Raw genomic sequence first — 23,891 nt, 5'->3', positions numbered from 1 at the left:
ACACACTCACAGCATTTACAGCTATAATTAGGTTTTATTTCATATACAAATAGATAAGCAGTCTCCTCCCTTTTAGTGGCTCTTCTTAGACATGAATTGAGATTAGGCTAAAGGAAGGTTTAGGAAAGACTATGATGTTATAAGATTTTAAGAGTCCCATAGTTAGCTCTTCTCAGTTTTTCTCAAGACTGCATCTAAAGTGAGGCTTAAATCTGTGATTTATTCTCAAAATGTAATTAAATGATCCACTTATGATCTGCCACATGTCTCACAAACTAGGTCCCAAAGGAACTGGCAGGAATGTGCTCATGTCTGGGTAAGATTTTTACCCAGCAAAAAGAAAAGATGTAGGAATCAGGGGTTTTATTTTGAATATAGACAGCCAAGCTTACGTGACTGTTCAGAGGCAATACATGTTGGGGAAGGAGTTCAGATCTTGGCTGTGCTCCACTGACTCTCTGACCTGGGACCAGTTACTTAGCCTGTCTGTGCTTTAGTCTGCTCATCTATAACATGGTCGTTAGGAGGATTAAGGGAGATCAGTTATGAGAAGCACTTAGAATGTGCTGGGCACAGAGTGAGTATCTCTTATATACTAATTGTTGTTGTTGATTTGCAGCTTAAAATGCATTGGGGTCATGCAAACACACAGGAGGGTTACTACCCGCACCTTAACTAAAAGTTCTTACTGCACTTTGTACCCTGGAGAAATGTCTTCAGGTTTAACAGTACTTTCTGTCTAGTCTTTCTGAGTCTCCTCCCATCTTGGTTCTTAAGAATACATTTCACTCTCATGCATTTATTTTTTAAAGCACAATTAACATTGCAACAGCTCGTTCTCTTTCAAAGCTCTTTATATGTTTGAGCCTCACGGGGTAGAATTTCTCAAACTGTATGTTCTGCCCTGTGCAAGAAACATTTTTTCACTGGAGACCAGACTGATTGATGAATGAGGCACCGTCTTTCTGAGAAATGCTGTTTGCTTTCTAGTTGACCAGTATTGGTAGGGACCCCACTGAACTGGGAAGATACAGTATTCACTAATAAGAGTAGCTTAATAGCATTCAACAGCAACCTGTGCCAGCCTTCCACATGCACTGAAACATGGGGTGTGTAACAGTTTGTGCACTAGGAGGTACACGTGGGCATAGCCTCATTTTCCAGATGAGGAACCGGTCTAGGGAAGGGTTTGTGCCCAAGGCTATCCAGCTACTTAGTTGCTGAACCAGGACTCTTCCTCAAGGGTGTGTCCCCCAGGCCTCCAAGGCTTTTTTTCCGGGCGCACTGCAGCTGCACCCCTGGAATTAAAAACACAGCATTTAGACTGTGTATTCTCAAGGATGGCACTGCCCTCTTTGAGTCATCGGTGCAGGGCACACCGTGCAGCGAATGCAGGTTTGGGGACGGGACTAAGGTACGGGGGCAAGAGGGAAGCATCCAGGGCTCAGGATTTAAGTAGCACTCTGTCAGCCTGGGCTGGCCTCTCTGGGAGCCTTCTAGCCCCATCCCAGACCCGGCGTGAGTGGGTCTTACAGATGGTGCAGATGCGCGTCTGCTTCTCGCAGGGCATGTGGGCTCTTGAATGGTGGCACCCAGTAATTCTTAGAAAAAGTCACAACTTTGTTCCCCGGGGTTTACCTTGTGTTCCTGCCATCAGTAAAGACTGAAAGTTTGGTGCTTTGCCGGCTAGTTCTGTCTTCGGAGCTTTGATTTTTCCAGACTTTTGGTGTGACCGTGAAGGGAGGATCGGGGCATCTTTCTCCTCTGGGAATGTCATCTGAAGTACGGTCGGTTGGTCATGTCTGTCTTCCTGGCCACCGGGCCTCCCCGGAGCGGACGCCAGCCCCGCTGCTTGGGCCCAGTGATAGCCCTATCTGTACAACGCAGTTTCTTGTTCTGGAAACGGTTTTGGCCCAGAGCCTCAGTTCCTTCTTGATATTTGTTTAGCTTCTGCTCTTGGGTTTAAACACAGTTCAGTCAGACAAGGAGCTCGGCCTTCAGTCCCAGCTTCTCAGGGATTTCCCTGGTAGCCGTGTAGTGAACCATGTCACACTCTGTTTTAACCATTAATTAGGAAATCCCTGCGTACAGGGAGCTTTGCTTGCAGACCTCTTCTTTTAAAAAAATGCTCTGGGTGGGTGGTGGGGCGAGGGTTGGACAGAAGCCCGCTGGAGAGTAAGGACATGTTGGCTTTCTTCAAATAAGTGGTTAAGCTGCCTCATCCTGATCAGAGCCTAAAGAAATAACAGTGTTGTAGAAACGAACATTAAGTGTTGGAGTCAGATCCTGGTTCACATCCCAGCTTTGCGACTTTCTAGATCAGGGGTCTCAAACTCGCGGCCCGCCGAACAATTTTGTGCGGCCCGCAGACTAATCCACGAAGTTCAAAATATTTTGGATAAAATTAAGTAAGCCTAGGGGCCTACTTGTATTTTTCATTTCTCTAGCATCCTAGCTAGATATTAGCTTAGTTAACAGCAGTTGTGATGCGAACTACAGTTTCTGGTCGTTTTGTGACACTGAAAAGTATTGCGTAACAGTTGCCTTTTGTAGACCTAGTGCGGCCCGCCTAACGGCTGTGATCTTGCTCTGCGGCCCACATGCTGAGTTGAGTTTGAGACCCCTGTTCTAGATAGAGAAATGAAGTTGCTCTTCCTTCTCAGCTGATGCTTCAAAGGGGTGGGGGATGAAGTAAATGAACACCCTCACAGAAGTGCCCGAAGATGCCAAGGACACTTTATGGAGCGGAGGGGAGGGACGTGGAATTGGACAGTCGTTTCCAGCTGCAGGCAATGTTGTCCCATCAGCGTGCCCTGCCCCCCAGACATTTGGAGATATTTTTGGTTGTCACAGCTGGGGACAGGGGTTGTTACTTGCATATCACAAGCGATCTCCAGAGGTGCTTCTCAACACCCTGCAAAGAGTAGACAGACCCTCACCACAAAGAATTTTCTAGCTTATACTGCCTATATGGTGCTAAGGCTGAGAAACCCTGGGTGAAGAATAACTTAATACGCAGTGATGATGCAAGATAAAGTTGTTTTTATCCCTTTTGCAGAAACCTGCCTTGTGGCTATTCGGCTTCCTCTAGATAAGACGTGGATTTTAAAGTAGGCATAGATGCATCCAAAACCTACTCCTTTTCTACTGACCCAGTAGGCAGTGAGTTCCCCATTACGATGACATTCAGAGCGGGCAGGGCGAGCCAGCCACTTGAGAGGGATGGCTGGAGATACAAGTCTCAGAGTTTGTTGCACTGAATGACTTTTGAGGTCTGTCCCTAAAGATCACATTCTCTGCTTCTATTTTGAAATGGGATTTGTTTTTTTAGCCCCAGCATTAGAGTGGCAGGCATCTAGCCCTTGGCCATGACCAGTGAAATCCCTGTGCTTTGTCTGTGCACCTGTGAGCCTCATTCCTATTAATATCCCAGCCCTACCAGGCCAGAGGGCTAGCGTTCCAAACAGGGGCAGCCAGAAATGCACCCCTCCCCCATCTCGCCCACATTCCCGGGCAAGTTATTTTTACCAACATGGGTAAATGGGTCCAGCTAGTTCTCATTTGGGAGGACAGTAGAGGCACAGATGAGGGGAGCTGGGAACGAAATGCTTTATACTCCCCACCCCCTTCCTTAAGCTGCTTTATTGCAGAATATTAAAGGAGGTAAACAGTCCCAGCCCTCTGCCCACCTCTAGGCAAAATGGAGCTGAAATGAGCAAGCACTCGGCGAACGTGAGCTGGGCAGGACCCTGTGCAAACCCCAGAACCCCTAAGCAGTGAGCCCCTGACCTGCTGCCTGGATGTCCCGGCCCTAGGGTGAGGTGGGTCAAGCCTGAGTAGCGTCTGCTTTTGAGGACTTGGTACTTGTAAGGGATTGCAGTATAATATCAGTTTGCTTATCACTTTAACAGGGGACCACAGTTTCTCTGTGAACAAGGGAAGCTGGGAGGTTTGCTCAGTGGCTGCCACCCCTGGCCACAGAGAAGGGTAAGCTGGAGGGCTTTTAAAGTGCTCCTGGGCCCCTCCACCAGAGCTTAATTGTCCCAGGGAAGGCCCGAGTATCGGTGTGTTTAGAACCTCCCAGGAGACCCTCCTGTTTGCCACAGGAGCCATGTGCCTGACCTCATCTCCTCTCCCAGTCCCCCTCCCGTCCCCACACTGGCCCGCACTTCAGCCGTCTAGACCTGCGCCCCCTCCCCACCCCACCCCCCATTTCCACCTTCAGGACTGCTCAGTGTTAGTCTAATCTTCTTGCATACCATTCCCTTTCTGCCACAGTCCTTCCTGGCAAACTCCTACTTCATGACCCTGCGTGAAGGTCATCCTTCATAATAAAGCCGTCTCTGTCCTTGACCCTTGGCAGAATGAGTCACTTCCTTCATGGTATTTCTGCAGCCTTCTGTTCATGCCTCTGCTCTGTGGCAGCTCCTGTGTGGTGTGGTGACTGTCTCTTCAGAGCTGCAGAGATAAGACACTAGTCACCTGTGGCTACTGAGCCCTTGAAATGTGGCCAGCCACGCTGAGATGTGCTGTAAGCAAGAAACACACATAGGATTTCAGAAATTTGATGTGAACAGAAGAACGTCAAAGTTTAAGTAATAACTTCTATGTTGATTATACATTGAAGTGATAATATTTGGACATATTGGGACAACTAGAATATATTATTAGAATTAATTTCACCTGTTAATTATCACTTTTTAAATGTGCTTGGACATTTTCTAATTCTCTTTGTGGCTCGCATTCTGTCTGTTGCACAAGATTGGTTAGCCTCTCTTCCTAGGTGATAAGAGCACCTGGTCTCTGCACCTTTAGGGCCCGGCGCACTGGAGCGCAGTCTGTCTATGGGTGACCCCTGCTGGCAGGAGCCAGTGAACTTTCTCAACAATGCTGCTTACTTTTTGTGTCTGGTTCCCAAAGTTCTTTCCCAGTGTTTGCACCCCTGGAGTTTATTGGATCTTAAGTTTAGATTATCAAATGCTCCTTTTGCCAAAAGCTGAAATTTCTGTGGCCTGCAGTTGACCCCTGGCCTGGAGTGTGTGTATTTGGAGCAGGGGCAGGACTGTTGTTCTTGGGCCACCTCCACCCCACGGGATTGAGGAGGGAACATCAAGCCCACTTCAGCCCCGATGTGATTGTTGGGTCCCTGCAGCAGCTGGGACTCCCCTTGAGCCCACAAAATAGTGGCTTTTGCCCTGGCCAGTTGGCTTAGCTGTAGAGCATCAGCCCGGTGTCTGGAAGTCTTGGGTCCAGTTCCTGGTCAGGGCACACAGGAGAAATAACCCTCTGCTACTTCACCTTCTTCCTCCTTCTCTCTCTCTCTCTCTCTCTCTCTCTCTCTCTCTCTCTCTCTGTCTCTCTCTCTCTCTTCCTCTCCTGCAGCCATGGCTTGAATGGTTCGGGCAAGTTGGCCCCGGGCACTGAGGATGGCTTCATGGCCTAGTCTTAGGCACTAAAATAGCTCAGTTGCCAAGCAACAGAGCAGCAGCTCCGGATGGGCAGAGCACTGCCCAGTAGGGGGCATGCCAGGTGGATCCTGGTTGAGGCACATGTGAGAGTCTGTCTCTCTGCCTCCCCACCTCTCAATTAAAAAAAAGCAGTAGCTTTTGCAGCCCAGGTTGTGCTAGTCTAGTAATGCTACTAGATTAAGGTCAGACTGCTGTAGCAGGGCTACTCTCGTCTTTGCCAGCATGAAGGTTCTCTGCTCTGCCTTCCCTCTTTGGTTTTGTCGTCTGAATTTCAAACAAAGCGTCTCTTAAAATAATAGATGGGTTTCATGATCACCCATTTGGCCAGCACGGCTTAGTCCTGCATGCCTCCCCAGCATGACTTTACAGGAGCCCGTAACAGTCCTGTGCGCTTGCCTTGACATCTGGTTGACATGGAGGTCTTGTTTGTTGCTATAAATAAGAGCCAGTATCCCCAGGGCACATCATATGCTGTTAGCGAATGGGAGGTTTCGTCTCTACCTCAAATAACTAAATGGCAGAGGGGATCGCAGACAGAAAGCTGTGTGTGTTTTGATGAATAAGTGTCTGTACTTTATTTGATTTTTGTGTTCTGGTACTTCTCAAGTGAATTTGGGTAAGAACGTGTGCATTCAGAGGATGTCATCATTGCACCTGGATATTTTAGTTCTTGTAGAATGCCGCCTGTTTGATTACAGTGACATCGGCAACATAGCGTCTTGAAACAATCCACCTTGAAAGCCGGAGGCACCTGCTGGTGCAACGTTGGATGTATATTGGGGACCAGACTCACGCTTTCTTCCTGAGCCTCAGCATTTTGACTCTGCTCATGGCAGAGGCCAACGTGGAGGGCACGTGGAAAGAGAAACAATGTTCTTTCTTCCTTCTGAGCATGACAACTCTAGCTGACCTCCTGCGTTAAAGAATGAGACAGCGCCTACAAGTGAATGCATCTTGACATTCAGGTGGCCCTTCAGACCGGAAGCTATCTGAAGAGTCAATGTATTCATTAACATTTTATCTTGAAAGCTTCCATAAAAGTTTTTCAAGCCATTCATTGTTTTGATGATTCTGAGAGCCCGCTTCCGATCACCCTAAAAACAGAACCTATTTCCCTCGTCTGGTCAGCCCTGGTCCCCGAGTGTAGAGCCACACACTCTGGAAGGTCAGCACACGGGAGTTGCATTTAATGGTTTTGCGGGAAAGCCAACATGTTTTTCTGGCTTCGTGTTAGAGGTTGTGATGTTTTCCTTGATCTGGAAGCTACAAACATCAAATCAGATTCTATCTTTCCTCTTAAACTCTTTTCCGGCAGCTTGGGTTCCGGTTAGCCCATACTTCTGTCCCACTTGCTTTAGGGAGTTCTAAATCTAATTTTCTTGTAACTCCACTGCTTAATGGTTTCTAGGATAGAGCCCCAGGCAGTTGGTGATCCTGGCTGGTTTTCATTTGCTGTAGTTGAGTGGCTTTTACACCTTTGATGGCGTCACACAGAAAGAAATTAATTTGAGATCACCACTTAGTACGCACATTCATATATGGACGTAACTGAAGTAAGGCACTAATATGTTCAGTGTCCCTTGCACAAAGTGTCAGTTCACTTTGATACGCTTTTCCCGATGCCCTTTCCAGTTCCAGTGCACTCGTGTGAAACACACATGGCCTCTTACACCCCACGACCTCTGTGGTCATCAGTGGGCACTGAGATTCAGATCACAGCCTTCAAGTGCAGTTCTGACCTAAGCAGTAAGTCTCGTTTTGGGTTTTTTTGTTTGTTTGTTTGTTTGTTTTGAATGGGTTCTTTTGCGAAATTGAGTCTCATTCATTTTATGAGGACAGCTAAGCCTGGTGTCCACTCGGGGCTGGCGCTCTGGCCCAGCGGGCACACAGGAAGCCTTGGGAAATTCCTCAAGGACGTGATGGGGTTCACTGGCACTGTCAGAGTTGTCCCCAGCATTGGGTTCCTGTGGCATTCACAGGTGGTACAGCATAGCGCCATGACCACGACACATAGTTGTCCTCTCATTTAAAAGGAAACAGTTATTTTAACATTGGGGAGGGGCAGTCCTGGATATATAGTTAATCATCATGTACAGAGCAAGCTATAAAAGAGACAGTGTTTGGTGTATTAATTTTACTTTTCCTGTACGGGAATATAGATTTTTTTCCTTTTTTTATTACCTTCTATGACACATTTCAGGGGCTCTGTTTTGCATAGTCATGACACTGGAAAAATATTTGATGGCTTGTCAAAAGGGAACGTTTGTAATTGACACTCACCTGTACATTTTCAGTCTCTAAAATAGTGTGACAGGTAATTGAGGTTGAAATTGTTAGCGTTTACCACTTAACAGTAAGCACAAGAAATGCCAGCATTCACTGTATGAGTTGAAACTAATCGGGTTTTTGTGACCTCTTACAGTTAACATGTAGCTCAAGGGAAACGGTTTTGTAATGGAAATTACTAAAAATTGATTTGATGAATGCATTTTTATAACATTGGTTTTTTTTAACGATGACATTGCTCCGCCTTTGGCTGATTTAGAGATTGTGTTTTGAATGTGACGAGAAGACTTGGTAAGGTACGAAGGAGGCTGTCTGGATCTACAGTCCATGCCTCGGGTGTTCAGTCAGCTGTTTCATGGGAGGAAGGAGCAGAGTCCGCATAGGAGGTCATGTTAACAGTAACATCACAGATCGCCACAAGTTTCCTAAAACTGGGCTCGGAGCCACGACTGTGTAGAGCCACCATCCCAATAAGAAGCCCGAAGCTGGTGCACAGATATGCTTCCCTGCCTGTTACTGAGTTGAGAGCACAGGCTCTGGAACCAGCCCACCTGGATGGAAACCTGGAGCAGGTCACACCTCTCCCTGGTTTGTAGGCTCCCCACCTGTAAAAGGAGGCCTAATAATAGCTCCTACTTCCCACAGTTGTTGTGAGGATTAGGTGCGGCCGTGGCACAGTGCCTGCTTCACAGGTGTATCCAAGAATGGCAGGTGTCTGTCTTCTGGTGTCTGAGCAAAGCTGAACTTGTTTGATCAGCTTAGCACGCTAACATCTCCCCAGAAAAACAACACGGGGTGTAGCGGTTATGTGAATCTTTGTTTACCGTGCACTGAGGCTAACGACAGGTGGGTAGCCTTTTCATATTCGGGTTATGAACAGCACTTCGAAAGAGATAGTCTTCTCTATGGTCGCGTCCCATGGCTTTTCCTTCATAGCATCAGCCCGTAGCAGGAGGGGGAGCGGACAAGGGGCAGTTAGGTAGACCAGCAATATATGAACAGTAGTCAACATCTTTCTGTGTTTTATTTTTATTTTTTACTGTAGAGTTAATTAATATTTAAACTAGCTTTATAATGATAACTGAATCTGCCAAATTGGGGGCAGGAGTGCTCCCTGACTCTGTGGACACCCAATATGTCCCCCTTTTCTGAGCCTTCTCTGACTGCTTCTTTTGTTAAGATATACAACACGTATTGGCACCTTATAGTCTTGTGCGAGATGAGGGATCTCCGTGGTGGGTTGTAGCTAAGAAAATGAAGGAGAATCTTATCATAAGGACGGGACTAATCCCATGCGTCCTACACACCCAGGCAGTGGTAACTTTGATTTTTCATTATCCTTCCTGCGTCTTTAGAGGAGACAGACAGCTTTCTAGTTAATTACATTTTTAAAATTACCTACAAGGAAATCTTAAACCCTGGGACAACTCAGGTCGCTAAGTCTCATTCATATTTACCTACTGCTGCTTTTTAAATGCAAACACAGAGTTTTCCAAGTACCTTTGAGAAGGAGTTTCTGTAAATGAGAAAATTTCATAACCCAGTAGAGAGTGAAAATTAGGAGTCCAGATTTGGAGTTAGGAGGTCTGGATTCTCCCTTGGGCTTTTCCTCAAGCTAGTTGTGGGCCAGGTCTGATTACATCCAAAGAACTTGCCAGGTTTTAGGCATTCCTGGATATGGCCGGTGCCACTGCCTGGTTTTATATGAGGGTGACAGAAGTACTTGTGTCCTGATTTGCACCTTAGGGCATGTCCGCCTCCGAGGCTGTGCCTCAGGCACTGTCACAGCAGGACGTGGTGCAGACACGACCTGTGAGACACCCTGTCGTCCTGGCCATGACCCCTGAACCTGAGCTAGGGTTCTCAGGTGGCTCACGGAGTCTCCAAATGAATTGTATCCAGGTCCATTTTAAGTCAGAAGGTACTACGTTACGTAGTGGATAGAGAGAGGAAGAAGCATGGTGTGACTAAGCCATGAATTTGGATTCTGCAGCAATGTGCTTACTAGATTAAAACTCTGATACCATTTTTTTATGATAAGTAATTTATAAAAATTATTAATAACTAGACTCTATGCTCTTTCCCTAGACTCTCAGCTCTTGGGGGGCTTTTTAGTTTCTAGCACTTGATCCATAAATATAGGGTGGGGCTTACAGTTGTGAATGTGTGAAACACAGTTTATTTTTACAGTAGTGTTTCTTAATTATTGTATTATTTCCACATGAACAGCTGTAAACCTACTTTTTCCCCGCCCTGTATTTGCTAAAATGTTACCAACCTATCTTTACCGTGTTCTCTTAAGATTGGCCCAGCTGTGCCCCCAAGCCCCCTCCCACCCGAGTGGCCCTTCTTTGACAGTCGTATGCTCCTCAGTTCCAACAGATGACCTATTACCATTCTCTTAGTTAGTGGATGCCTGACCAAGTCTCAAGCAGCTAAAGGTCAGGTGTATGAGGCCTGGGGCTCACCTGTCTCCAAGTGACAGCTGTCTGTGCCCCATCTGGGCCATCTGCCTTGGCCCCTCCCCGTGGTACTCCACTGTCAGGCCCTAGACCTTTGTCTCTGTTTGTAAAGAAACATTTTTAAGAATACTGACACTCTGTGAAATCGATGATAACATTAACCCTTTGCTCTCCTCTCAACAGACACGAGACGACTTCCTGGGACAGGTGGACGTGCCCCTCAACCACCTCCCGGTAAGGACAGCCGCCTGCTTCCTGTTGCATGTTGTGAGCCGTGACTTCTGACTGTTTGCAGCTGGCTGTATCTTCAGAGTTTGCTTCCCCTGCACCGTGGAGAAGGCTGACATAAAGAGCGTGTCCTCAGGCCACCGTTCTTCTCTAGACAGTGGTCCTTTCCAGGGGATAGGAGAGAATCAAGTGTACCTAATCTCCAGGTGTGCCAGTCAGTGTCACCAGCACCTTGCTCTCTGCTCTCTAGTCTTCCTTTGTCCGATGCTGCAAACCAGCTACCTTTCTCCATCTGCACTCCTTGTCTTTGCTTTCAAATTCATCATTTGGGTCTAATTAAATGTGTGTTCCCTTTGTCTAGAGTTGCACAAGCTGTTTCTTGGGGGCTGCATCTGTATAAGCTGGTGTTGCCCAGCACAGAACAAAGATGCTGTTGGTTCTGAGTAGACTTGTCATCTGCAAACTCCTACTCGAGCTTTAGAAATCGTTGTCAGGTAGCAAAACATTTAGAGCTATTGACTAATAGCTCAGGTTAGAGGTGTTCCTAAGGATATAGCCAGAGTGTGGGGACAAGTCCCGGAGGCCTTGGTGGAAGGTAGATCACCTCGTATCCCTGCTTCACTTTTCCACATGGTTCCACCCTGCCCCAGTCCATGGTTCCCTGGGCAACACAAAGTGATTGAAATAGCAGCCAAAAGAGAGGATGAGCCAAATGATTCTGCCTTTTTTTTTTTTTTTCCTGAAGCTGGAAATGGGGAGAGACAGTCAGACAGATTCCCGCATGCGCCCGACCGGGATCCACCCAGCACGCCCACCAGGGGCGATGCTCTGCCCACCAGGGGGCGATGCTCTGCCCCTCCGGGGCGTCGCTCTGCCGCATCCAGAGCCACTCTAGCGCCTGGGGTAGAGGCCAAGGAGCCATCCCCAGCGCCCGGGCCATCTTTGCTCCAATGGAGCCTTGGCTGCGGGAGGGGAAGAGAGAGACAGAGAGGAAGGAGGGGGTGGGGGTGGAGAAGCAAATGGGCGCTTCTCCTATGTGCCCTGGCCGGGAATTGAACCTGGGTCCCCCGCACGCCAGGCCGACGATCTACCGCTGAGCCAACCGGCCAGGGCCATGTTATTTTTTGTTGTTGTTAACGCTTTGTGTGAGCAAACACCTTACATACTCTATAAACTAAAGTGACTTAAAACCACATCCTGAAAGCCTACCACTGCATTGTAATGGTGACTGTCACCCCATGTGAAATGCCAGGAAAGACTGTCTGTACCTTGACCTGGAAGCTTTGAAGAGGTGTTGTGAAAGGATGTGATAATAAGCAATTTATTCTTATTTATTCAGGAAAGCCATTAAGGGAGAAAGTTTTCAAATACTGTGCATTCCCTTCCAGAATGCTGGCAGCAACAGTGATATCATTAAAATATTTTTGTTTCTCTATGAAAACCTGATGCAGCAAGGCACGGGCAGAGGGTGCCTGTGCTTGCATGAGACCAGTTCTCTAAATTCTTCAGCTATAAATCCGCTGACCACAAGCAGCCTACTGGGAAGATGAGAGGGTCGCAGCGACCCTGAGCTCTCCAGGGACTGGTTGAAGAACAGACCCTTCCGTGAATGCACACGGCCAACTTACAAGCTTTGTGATATCTTGGACCTGGAGCATGCAGGTCCTCCTCGGCTCACTGCCCGATGTTGGGTCCCTGGATTAATTACGTGCCCTGCTGGGCCTTGTGGGCTGTGTGAGAGTCCACGCTGGAACTCTGCCAGGGAGACAAGTGAAGGGAAAGAGAGGTGGACAGAGAGGATGATGTGAAGCTCAGGCACGCCCTGCGTGCTAGAGTCACTGCCTCAATTATCAACCACAGGGGCCAGAGGAGGCCACTGTCAGCTCTTTCATTGTCCCTCAACAGGAAAAAGTAATGAGTGAAAAGGAGAAAGGAAAGAAAGTTCTTTTTGCCCCTTTGATTGTGGATTTCTCATTGCTTAATACTTATCAAATGCTTCCAGCCCTGGTCGGTTAGCTCAGTTGTTTGGAGCATTGTCCCCAACTGCAGAGGTTGCTGGTATGATCCCTGGTCAGGCACATACAGGAGCAGACCAGCGTTCCTGTCTCTGTCGCTCTCTCCCTTTCTCTCTCACCAAAAATTAAAAAAAATTTTTTAGAACCATGATTCACTTCCTTTCTCAGCCCTCTGATTCAATTCTTCCATTTTCTTCCTTCCTTCCTTCCTTCCTTCCTTCCTTCCTTCCTTCCTTCCTTCCTTCCTTCCTTCCTTCCTTCCTTCCTTCCTTCCTTCCTATTGTGTGGAAAATAAATGAATAGAACAGGATTTAAGAAGTCTAGAATATTTGCTTCTGTTCCAAATTTACCACTCAGTTTTTAATACCTCTTTTCGATTTTGTTTATTTTCGAGTGAGTGAAAGAAGAAGAGGGAATGGGGAGAATTAAATTAGGTCGCTAGTCTGACCCTTTATGCAGGTCCGAGAGTAACACATAACTTCATGTACATGGGGTGTCCGTGTGCCAAGCCTTAAAAGACCCCTCAGGGGTTGTTGGCTCTGATCTGGGAGTTGCCTCGCTAACCATAATCAGTTAGTGTTCCTCTCTGGGCCTCTGTCTTCTCATCAGTAAAATGGGGCATGCATGTAGAAGATGCCAACTTCCCATCCATTTCTGGGAGTCAGCATCTCAGCTCTTCTCCAGCATTCACTAAGCAGAGGCAACGATGACCTACTTGTCCCCTGGGGGACCCAGGCAGTGTGATGCACTGAAGGCATGTGGTGGAACTGAGAGACTGTGATTGAGGAGGGCGGGCACTGTCCACCCAGCCTGACATCTGTGTCATGGCTGAGGCCCAGCTCTCTGTGTCCTTCTTTCACAGTGGGGCACCAAGAGTAAACTGAGCTATCATTGTGCTGTTATTGTTGATTTAAAAAAAACAACTATGAATTTTACGTGTGTTTTTGAAATTCAGTGCATCCCCTTCACCGTACTTGACAGTAATTCGGATGATGGACTCACCTGTATGGAATTCAGTGTTGTGGAGCTTGCAGGGACTTGAGAGACCACTTACTCACTCCCTATGTTTTGTAAGTGAGGACACTGGGCCCATAGAGGGAGGTGACTTGCCCAGTGATCAGCAGATTGGTGCAGTCCTGGACCAGACCCCTGGGTCTCCTACATAGCTCTGTGATGTAGTCAAGGGCCAGGTGGGGAGTGTTTAGCCTAAGGCTTGGGTGCTTTTGAGGTTTGGGTTGAGATTCTTAGTAAGGTCGCTCCCTTTCATTTGCCCACAAAGCTGTTTATCTTACCATATATCATCGTGACTAGAGTTCTGCTGAAAGGACCTAATCTTTCTAAGGTGAAAGCATTAATATCCTGAAGGTTTTCTTTGAATGCCCATGCCCTGGGACAGGAGGCAGCAGCCTCCATTTTGACTAACACTACCGTTAGCATCATCAGTCTGGGGAGATGGCGTTCTCCAAAGAGCATGCCCAGTGCTGTCCTGGGAATCTCCACTGGGCTTTTCTCCAGGCTAAATGATCCCGTAAGAGTCTGGATAATGCCAAGGAGGATCCTGTAGTTGCCCACAGGATCACCACCTTGTTCATGCGGGAGGATTTCCATGAAGGGGAATTTTTATTTTTAATACCAACTTTTTATTGCAGAGCACTGAGTCGGCCACCTTATAGGTGACATGAGGATGTAGAACTGGCTGACGATGGTAATGGCCAGTGTCAAGTGTGCCAGGAAACCTTGTGAGCACTTTGTACGTACCAGCTCAGTTGCTTGGTGTAATTGCCACACCTCCTCTGTGAGTGGGGCCCTGCTATGGCCCCACTTCATAGTGAGGACACCAAAGGCACAGGGAGGTAAGGAACTTGGCTGTGGCCACATGGCTGTGTAAGTAACAAAGCCAGTCCACAGTCCTGGGAGATCCGCCTCCTGGTCTGTGCGGTGCTTGTCATTTAAACTACACAGTGTATGGACAGTCTCATTTTCCAGAGTTTCTCTGAGCTCTGGTTTTCTCTGTCTACTCTCGGACTCTTTGCTGCTCCGAGATTCCTGGAGTCTTGTTCATCCTGTTGATTTTTACAGTGTGAGCTACCCTTCCTCCCAGTTCTCCACCTCTCAAAACTTCCCCATTCATCTCGGGTGGGACCCCACATCTGAAAACCGTTCTGATCCCCAAGTTAGAGTTGGTCTTTCCTGCCGGAAAAAGCATGTCCTTGACTTTCTTCAGGGACGGTGGACTGTCATGGCGCCGGTCGTTTACTGTAGATCAGATGAGTTTATCAGCTGCCTGCACAAGTGCCTCCATTGTGCAAGGGGATGTTCTTGGCACCAAGGATACAGTGGTGAGCAAATCCAAGTGTCTGGTCTGAGCTCACATTCTAGAAGTGATGAGTGATAATCCAGTAAATAAGTGAAGAGGAGAAGATAGTGAAAAGGGGGCAATAAGTCAGGAGGTTGTTTCTAGCAGGGGGTAAGGGGAGGCTACTGGCAGCAATTTGGGATGTGATGTCTGAGGATACGAACCAGGATCTCAGGTCTGGAAGGCAACGTGGAGACAGCCGTGGCCTCTGGGGCCAGAGCTGTCCAGCAGAAGGGCCAGCTAGGGCAGGATTTGATGGGCTGTGTGCACAGGACAGTTGGCGTAAGGTGTGAACAGAGAGACTGGTTAACAGTGAGGTATTAGGTAATCAGGGGCCAGATTCTGTTTGACCTTGTAGGCCACAGGAAAGAATTTCCAGTTTGTTATAAGCAAAGTAAGAAGCCTTCAGGAGTTTAAAGCAGGGAATGACAAAACAGAAAACATTTCATGTATAAATGCATCCACACACCCCTCTGATAGAAAAAAGTCACTGTGTTGTGGTTTGTCTCTCTTATTACAGAGGTAAATATTCTAAATTGTGTTTCATGAAAGAGTCTAGGTTTTTAAGGTTTTATTACAGTGCAGCTCTTAAAAATTAATGAAGCAGTAATATTTATTTTCCTAATTTCCTGCCTGCTTTGACCAACTGATTTAGCACAATCTTTTGATTTCTTTGAGAAATGCATAAATGATACCATTGCATTCATAGCTTCATGAAATCAACACCAGCAAAAGGCAGATTGATGGTGCCTCCTAGGACGGTCTCTGGGGAGGAGATAATCGTCCAATTATCTTGGGCGGTTGACATGATACTTTCATGTTCAAAATAAAGTAAAATTGCCTTCACAGATTAGGTCTTGCATATTTTCCCTGTTAACACCATCTTTAGCTTTCTTGAATGACAGGGACAAAAAGGCACCGGTGACCACCAGTTCACCAGCGTTAATCAGTGTGTGAAATTGAGGCCGCCACCCTGCAGTTAGAAATTACACTTGGCATTGACGGCTGTCATTTTGTCATTTGTCTAAGGCTGGGGTTGGCTCCAAAAAAACGGATGTTGATAGTGACATCTAGTGGATCTTGAGTGGATAGAGTTCTGTGACCTGTAATGTGTTTACCTGTCAACGTACTGGTTGAGGAGCCCACCCTGTCGTCGCCGTTCCCGCATTCTGAAACGAAACTGTGCTGTCTGTGATCCAGCCTGGGGTACCTAACAATACAAGTGCTCGGAGTACTGACACTGCCTTTCCTTCCTGCAGACAGAAGACCCAACCATGGAGCGGCCCTACACGTTTAAGGACTTTCTCCTCAGACCGCGAAGGTGAGGCCGTGGCGGAGGCAGGCGCCCTTCGTGCTTTGGTTACTGGTTTTCTCTGAGGAAGACCCTGCCACTTCTCCTGTGTCCTCTTTTTCTAAACGTCTTCATAAATAGGAAAGGGGTGGCCCAGCCATGTCCTTTACAACCAGCCTTTTTTTCCCTCTATCGTGCAGTCATAAATCTCGAGTGAAGGGGTTTTTGCGATTGAAAATGGCCTACATGCCGAAAAACGGAGGTCAGGATGAAGAAAACAGTGAGCAGAGGGATGACATGGAGGTAAGTGTCAGGCCTCGCTCTCTCTTTCTGGCTAAGAGCGGAAAATATTTCCCTTTAAGGCTTTATTATTTATAAGGAAGTAAGCGTTTATTAAGCTCAAATATGTAAAATTTAAAAAGTGCCCATGAACCCATCTTTGATAATCTACCAGTGTGTTTGTTCTTAGTGAAAAAGGTGAACTTTTGCCCTGGCCGGGTAGATTCATTGGTTAGAGAGTCGTTTCGATGCACTAAGGTTGCGGGTTTGATCTCTGGTCAGGGGCACACACAAGAAGCAACCACTGGATTTCTGAGGAGGCAGAGCAACAAACTGAGGTTTCTCTCTCTCTCTCTCTCTCTCTCTCTCTCTCTCTTTCCCCCTCCCTCCCTCCCTCTAAAATCAAACAATAAGATATTTTTTCAGAAAGAGGAGCTTTTTCTATATGTGACCATACTAATGATCAAAGAGGTTTTCCTTGATAAATGCTAAACTGTCTCTTATGAATGGTCCCCGCCCGTGTGAATCCTCCTCACATTTGGTTGTCCTACTGCTTTGGACTCTCAGCCCTTTGTCCATCCCTTTTAGCGCTTGGAATTGCTTCCAAGTGGATGAAGTGATTCAGAAAATCCCCTCCCGGTTTCTCGCTCGTTGGGCCCGCAGGTGACCGTACACGTGAGGAAAGAGAACTTTCCTCCAGAAGTGCCGTTTTGGAACCAGCTGTCCAGCGGAACTTTATTTGTTCCTTCCTGGCCTACGCTGCCTTTCAACTTGCCCGTCGCACACCTGGACCGGGGGTCCCATTGCACCTGCTCCGCACACCCTCAGGCAGTGCTGTTTTGTTAGTCCCTCCTCTGGCCCGGAAAATGCCCATTGAACGAGTCCTCCCTATGGCTGATTTACACATCTGTTTGCAGCTGTTGCATGTACATGATACGTGCACCTGTGTGTGTGTTGTGGGAACGTCAGCCGTCCCCTCCTCCGCCACGAGGCCGGGTGTCAGGGCAGTGTTGCTGCGGGCTTCCATCTCTCTGGGAGGAGAAGGGAAGTGGGTGGTAGATGGTCATGAATGTTAAGATTTCACAAATGCATCCGCAGATTTTTATCTCGAATCCAAGGAATTTTTTTTACTCTCTGCCGGCCTTCCAACTGCTGTAACCCCTGAATTACTTAATTTTCCAGTGGCTTTACTGGGGGATGTTAGGAAGGAATACTTAGTGCCTAAACTATGTGTTGCAGAAATGTCACTCTTATTCTGGTACCGTGAAGGCTGTTTATGCGGCCCCGGAAGTGGGGAATGTCTAAAGCGTCCAGAATCTTCTGGCTCCCAGGATGCTCCTGGGTGCGGTGTGGGAGCTCTACCCCCAGAGCCTGTCTCGGGGCCCCCCTCCCTGGGGAACCACAGAGCCTGGACCTCCTGGGCCCTTGTGCTGTGATTTCTGTTAGAACATATGCAACACGGCTTACCTTCCCGGCTCCCTTTTCCCTTAGGGAGGCTTTGAAAAGACGGCAGCTGCAACATGACCCATGTCATTGCCATGGCTTTGTACGGCCCTGGGGGCCTGCAGGTCAGAATGTACGTGATATGTGAAAGGAGGGTAATGTGACGGAGTCACCCAGCAGACTGTCCATGTCCATGTAATATGTAACATGTCCAGGTCTTGTTGCTCCTTATAATACAGTCATCTAAGAACGGCACAGTTAGTTGGCCGTTGCTTATTTTTAAGATTCCTCTAGAATTGGGGTTGTTTTGTTTCTGCTCCTTTTGGGGTTATTTCTTCCAGTGTGGCACACAAAGCCACTGCAAGAGCCACAGAGCAGTGGAACAGGGACACAGACAGCACAGTGGCTGTCCTTCCCTCCCGCCTGGAGGCCTGGCCTCATGACCTGCCATTTGACTTTCTTTCCCAGCACGGGTGGGATGTTGTGGACTCAAATGACGCAGCTTCCCAGCACCAGGAGGAGCTTCCGCCGCCTCCTCTGCCCCCCGGCTGGGAAGAAAAAGTGGACAACTTGGGTCGGACCTACTATGTCAACCACAACAACCGGACCACGCAGTGGCACCGACCAAGCTTGATGTGAGTACTGTGCACTGGTGGGGGCCCACGCTCACCCCCTGCAGGTGGGGCCAGATGTGGCGGCTCTTTGGGACCAGGCTGGGAAGTACAGCTCGCGTCTTTAAAGGCAGGCGGTCGTGTGGTCCCGCTGGGCTCCTCTTCACTGATTCAGGCTCGTGGCAGCCTGTTAGGATTCGCATGTGATGAGGAAGCACCTGCCTTTGATCACGTTCTGCTCTCTTACGAACTAACTTATTTTGTCTGTCTTCTTTGTATAGGTTCATGAAATATAAAGCAGGGGTTACGTTTCCTAGATTCCTCTCACGTGCGGTGATGGATATCATGTCCTCTTCCTCCACTTCTTCTTCTCAATACCCAGAATGGAAAACAGCCAGCAAGATGGCTTTGCCATTTCCTCTTTGCCTTAAGATTTTGGATCTTTATTCCCTTTCATTTTTTGATTTGGAAACCTTCTCAAAAATTTTAGTTTTCCCTTTTTGGTAAATTTATATATCCCCCCTTTGATATAATTAGAGCACACATGGGAGGGGTTCAAACTCAGAACTAGTTGTTACTGTTTATCATACTCCCTTCTCCGCCTCAGGATACAATGCGCTGATTACTGTTCTGTTTATTTGGCAATTTGTGGTTTGATGATAGCAAATAAACACTAGTTAATCCTCAGCTACTATAAGGATTTGAAGTAGCTTGTTTTTAAATCATAGCATACAGCAAGATCTAAAATTAACAATATACAATAAAAGGTAAAAGAAAGAGAATTAAAAGAAGGAAAAGAAAAAAATTATTCTAGCAATCACAAGTTCCCAAGCAGCCACGATAAGGAGGTAATTATCAATGAAGTCTATCATGTGTACTATGTACTAAAATCCCAGTATATCAGATGAGATCATTTTCTCCGTAACCCAGACTCAGGAGGAGATTACTAGTGAGTTTTTGAAACAAGTGGATTGGCAGTGTGATGGGTGGTAGTGTTGATAACCCTTTTCTCTTTTGAAATTGCAAAGGTATTCTGCATATGACTCTGGATGGGGAAGGTGGCCAAGAAGTTTGGTCTGGTTTTTGTTGATTTAGAAACAGAGCTTGTAGAATCTACAGCAATGAATCTGCGGCAGTCCTTCCTAAGCTCCTCAGTGGATTCTTAAGAATATCAGCTGTCCTTGGTCAGCTTTGGACTGCCCAGCGTGGACATCAGGATAGCACCTCAGGGTAGCATAAATATCCAAACGTTGAGGCAGTGCTGAACTCTTGTTAACTTTTTTCCCTATGGAAATGATTTAATGACTTTTAAAAATTTATTTTTTTTACTGTTTCCCCTTGATTAATGGCAATAGCTATTAACACTATTGTAAGCCATTTGACTACTTTAGCTACTTGTAGTTAAAAAGAAATGGACTCACCTTGGACTTGGTTGCATGTAGTGATTGGAAGAATCTTGGTAATGATACCCTAAGCAAAACACCATATTGTACCTTTGCATCATAAGAAAGTACCTTAAAACATAGCACTCTGTGGGGACCAGAGTGTCATGTGACCTCTGTAGAGGAGTGACCCCTAGCAACTCACAAAAGAGAAAATAGTAATGACCAATGCATATATGGGACATTTGTCACCTCCATTAATAGTTATGTGAACTGAAGTCTGTATTTAGGGGATAAATAGTGACAATTGCAACTTTCTCTTCCTCACAGGCTTGTGAAACTAATTCGGGAGTTACTGAGAAAACACTGCATATGTTTTTCTAACCATTCTAATTTGGGGGGCAGTGTCCCAAAGAACTAAACCAAAACAGAACAGGTAACTTGTGTAATGCTGGCAAATCAGCGGTCCAGAAGCAACATGGGAAAAATGTAGTTCTTCATCCAAGTTCGGGTTCAGGGTATGAGTTAGGGACATGACTATCCCCATCAGGGAGGCAGCTGTGCTCAAAGGAGAGGCGGAACCAGGAAGGTCATCAGCAAAACTCTGGGCGGAACGCACAGCGTGGCTCCCTTCCCACAGGCGTGAGTTCTAGAAAGCAAGAGAAAAGTTAGATGAAGAAAGAGTGGGTTTCCACAGTGACCGCTTCATCCCATCTGAGCGGCTCGAGAACTTGGGGTTCTTTTTCTGTTTAATTTTATTTGGCTTGGCCATAAGCTCCCATGCTTTCCAGAATTAAAGTATTGTTTTAATTCAAAAGTAATTGTTTTCACAATTCAGTCTTTACGGAATACTATAGTATACACTTTAGAGGAAAACTGATACTAAGAAGTTACTATTTAAAGGCTGTATCTGAGGAAATTGGATAGTGATTACCACATGCTAACCAAAGAATTAAGGCTCTCCAAGTGACTCTCGTTTCTTACTCAGTTTACAGCAGACTTGTGCCCTCAACTCCAACTCCCTGAAAAATCTGGTGGCCCTAGGTTGTTCTTACAAGGTTCTTTCCTATCCTGTCTCCTCCAGATTGGCCACCACAGTCACAGGCGTGCAGTGCACCAACATGACTTGATCGTGCAAGCTGCTTTCTAAATACTTGCTCTTCTTTTTGGCACTGTGGTTATGCTAGTTCCCACCCCACCATCTCCACCCCCCCCCCTCAAAAGGCAGAACAAAACTAGAGCATGCCCCTTCCCCTGGCAGCTGCTCCTCCTCCACGGTCAGGCGTCCCCTGTCATGGCCCGGAGCACAGGACATTCCCATTCCCTGCTGGAGTGGGGATGTGCTTCCTTAGTCACAGATCTGCCCTTTGCACCCAGCAGACAGAGTCAGAGCTCGGCCAGTGCCTTTGACAGCGTGAGGGACCACAAATGAATCACTTCTGAAAGTGATTATAGGCACGTGGCTTTCTGAAGTGTCTAGGGCAGGTTCAGGCCTGAATGGACTATTTATTATAGAACAAAAGTTCACCATAGAAGACACCCCTGCCCCCACAAGTCTAATGGTGGCTTTTAAAACACCTCTAATTTTAGATTTGTCTTTTTCCTATTTAAACAAACTGTCAGCTTTTTATTGTGCAATTTTTTTAAATGGGGAGACATTACATTAATGCTATACATGAAGATGAACTTATTAAACTCACTTATTTTCATTCTTTCTTTAGCTCTTTTGAAACACTTTGTCTTTCTTCCTCTCTAATTCAGTCACATCTAAGTACCTCAGGTCATCATGATAGTCACTAATGTATGTGAATGTGAATAATCTGACAACTGGTCTTAACTTGGCACTGAACTTGATAAATTTGTCGTTGTTCTTGTCTTTATTCATTGTGCACTTCCTGTGAAAGTCAAATGAAGAATACATATGTGAAATTAATGACTGAAGAAAATTGAAATAGACATTTCTTAAAATGTTTTCTTGCCCCCAATAAAACCATTTTTGTTTGAATTTGTCAGATTAGAAATATTTTCATATGTTCATCTTCCCATTAGTGAGCATTTAAATGTCCAGTCTGCTTCAACAACTTCCATTCCAACCCTCTTATTCAGTCACTTGATTAAATACAAAAAGCCTCCATGGGGTGAACATTTTCATTTTATCACTAAAGACCATAGAAGCCCATGTTTGGAATTACAAAATCACAGGTTCCTGTATCTTGCTGCTTTATGCTATTTAGTTGTTTCTGGTTCACACAGATTACTAATTATTTGGGCATGTTGGGTAAGGAAGATTGGTATAATTGATTTTAAATGCCCCTTTAAAAAAAAAATAGTTCTTCCAAAATAATGGAAATTTGTATACTTCTGAGAAATACCGAACATACACATAGTAATATGGAAACCTTATTCTTTTCAACCCCTCAAAGTCCCTGTAATAATTCAAGTGTGGTTTAGGGTGGGGCATATGGCCAGCATGCAAACATTAGTCACTTGGTGTTGAGTGAATGAATGATGACTGATATTTCAAGTGAAGATTTAAAATTTTAATGAAACTCTTATATGTAAAATATTTTTAAATAAAGCCGGTTGTTATAAAATGATACTGCTTTCATCCTCAATAAAAAAGGAAAGAGGATATTATAGTTTCCTTTGCCTTCTTACTCCCTTCTGAAATATTTATAGTTCACATATTTTATTAAAGTATTCTGATCATTCTATTCTAATTTTTGTGATATTTGTAATACCTTATAATTATTTTTTATAATCATTGTGTGCTTAAGAAATGAATGTCATATAGAAACAACTGCAGCAACATCAAACCACAAATACAGGCAGTCTCCAGGTTACGAACAAGATAGGTTCTGTAGGTTTGTTCTTCAGTTAAATTTGTATGTAAGTTGGAACAGGTACAATTACATATTAATGCAACTTAGATGTTTGTCTTAACATAGTACTTTTCTGTACATATAAATACTTAAACATTTTTAAATACAACCTTAAACAGTCTTGGATGATGCAGAAGATGATGGACTTGTTGGAGAGGATGGGACTGGTGTTAGAGTGCCAGGGATTGATTCTGCTGCTGGAGTCAGTTTCTCGAAGTGTAGGCATCTAGGGAGGTTTTTGTTTGTTTGTTTGTTTGCTTTTTTCCTTTTTGTATTCTTTTGAAGTTGGAAACGGGGAGGCAGTCAGACAGACCCACCCGGCATGCTCACCAGGGGGCGACACTCTGCCCATCTGGGGCGTCGCTCCGTTGCGACCAGAGCCAGTCCAGTGCCTGAGGCAGAGGCCATGGAGCCATCCCCAGCGCCCGGGCCATCTTTGCTCCAATGGAGCCTTGGCTGCGGGAGGGGAAGAGAGAGACAGAGAGGAAGGAGAGGGGGAGGGGTGGAGAAGCAGATGGGCACTTCTCCTGTGTGCCCTGGCCGGGAATCGAACCCGGGACTTCCGCACACCAGGCCGGCGCTCTACCACTGAGCCAACTGGCCAGGGCATCTAGGGAGGTTTGTAACAGAGCTTTCCTTTCTCTCATCACAAATAGCCCTGTAGCATCTCAGGCCTTCAGTGACTGCACAGTAAACTCTGGTGAACCTCTCTGTGTCAGGGTCTTGCTCCTCTAACTTTGCCATTCCTGCTTCAATGAGATGAAAGCATCAGCTATCTCTTGTAGAAAACTTTTTTAATTCTGGAGTTTCTAGGTCCCTATTCCCTGAATTCTATCATCTGCTGCTCTGGTTCCATGAGGTCTTCATCGGTTAGTTCTTTGCCATGGGAGTCGAGTGACTCTATGATACTGTTTTCACTGATGTCCGCCTGCAGATGATTACCAATAGCCCTTATGGTGCTCCACTAGTAAGTACAAGTTGTAAGTTAGATGTTTGTAACTTGGGGACTTCCTGAATAATATTATATGTTCTAACATATTTATTAGTATCATCTTTTATCATTCTGTTTTGATGGTTTCAGAAATGTTATTGAGTATACTTGTGTGCCCCTTGACTTTAATTATGTTCTGCGTGGCCATCATTGTCAGTTTTTCTGAAGGTACCTCTATTTAGTGTACCTTCTTGATT

General features: G+C 46.1%; 1 protein-coding gene across 9 annotated transcripts in view; it reads left to right on the top strand.

Annotated features, from left to right (window-relative positions):
* Positions 1–23,891, top strand: part of NEDD4L (NEDD4 like E3 ubiquitin protein ligase) — a 323,150-nt gene that overhangs the window by 235,040 nt on the left and 64,219 nt on the right. For all 9 annotated transcript variants that reach the window (XM_066353218.1, XM_066353220.1, XM_066353219.1 and 6 more), the window contains 4 exons: positions 10,400–10,450; positions 16,075–16,136; positions 16,307–16,409; positions 18,297–18,463. In XM_066353218.1, coding sequence (XP_066209315.1) covers positions 10,400–10,450; positions 16,075–16,136; positions 16,307–16,409; positions 18,297–18,463 — 383 coding nt within the window. The remainder of the gene's footprint in view (positions 1–10,399; positions 10,451–16,074; positions 16,137–16,306; positions 16,410–18,296; positions 18,464–23,891) is intronic.

The sequence above is a fragment of the Saccopteryx leptura genome, chromosome 11, assembly GCF_036850995.1.
Source record: "Saccopteryx leptura isolate mSacLep1 chromosome 11, mSacLep1_pri_phased_curated, whole genome shotgun sequence".
NCBI classification, from domain to species: domain Eukaryota; kingdom Metazoa; phylum Chordata; class Mammalia; order Chiroptera; family Emballonuridae; genus Saccopteryx; species Saccopteryx leptura.
The sequence above is the reverse complement of the archived record's forward strand: the minus strand, read 5'-3'. Positions and strand labels throughout refer to the sequence as shown.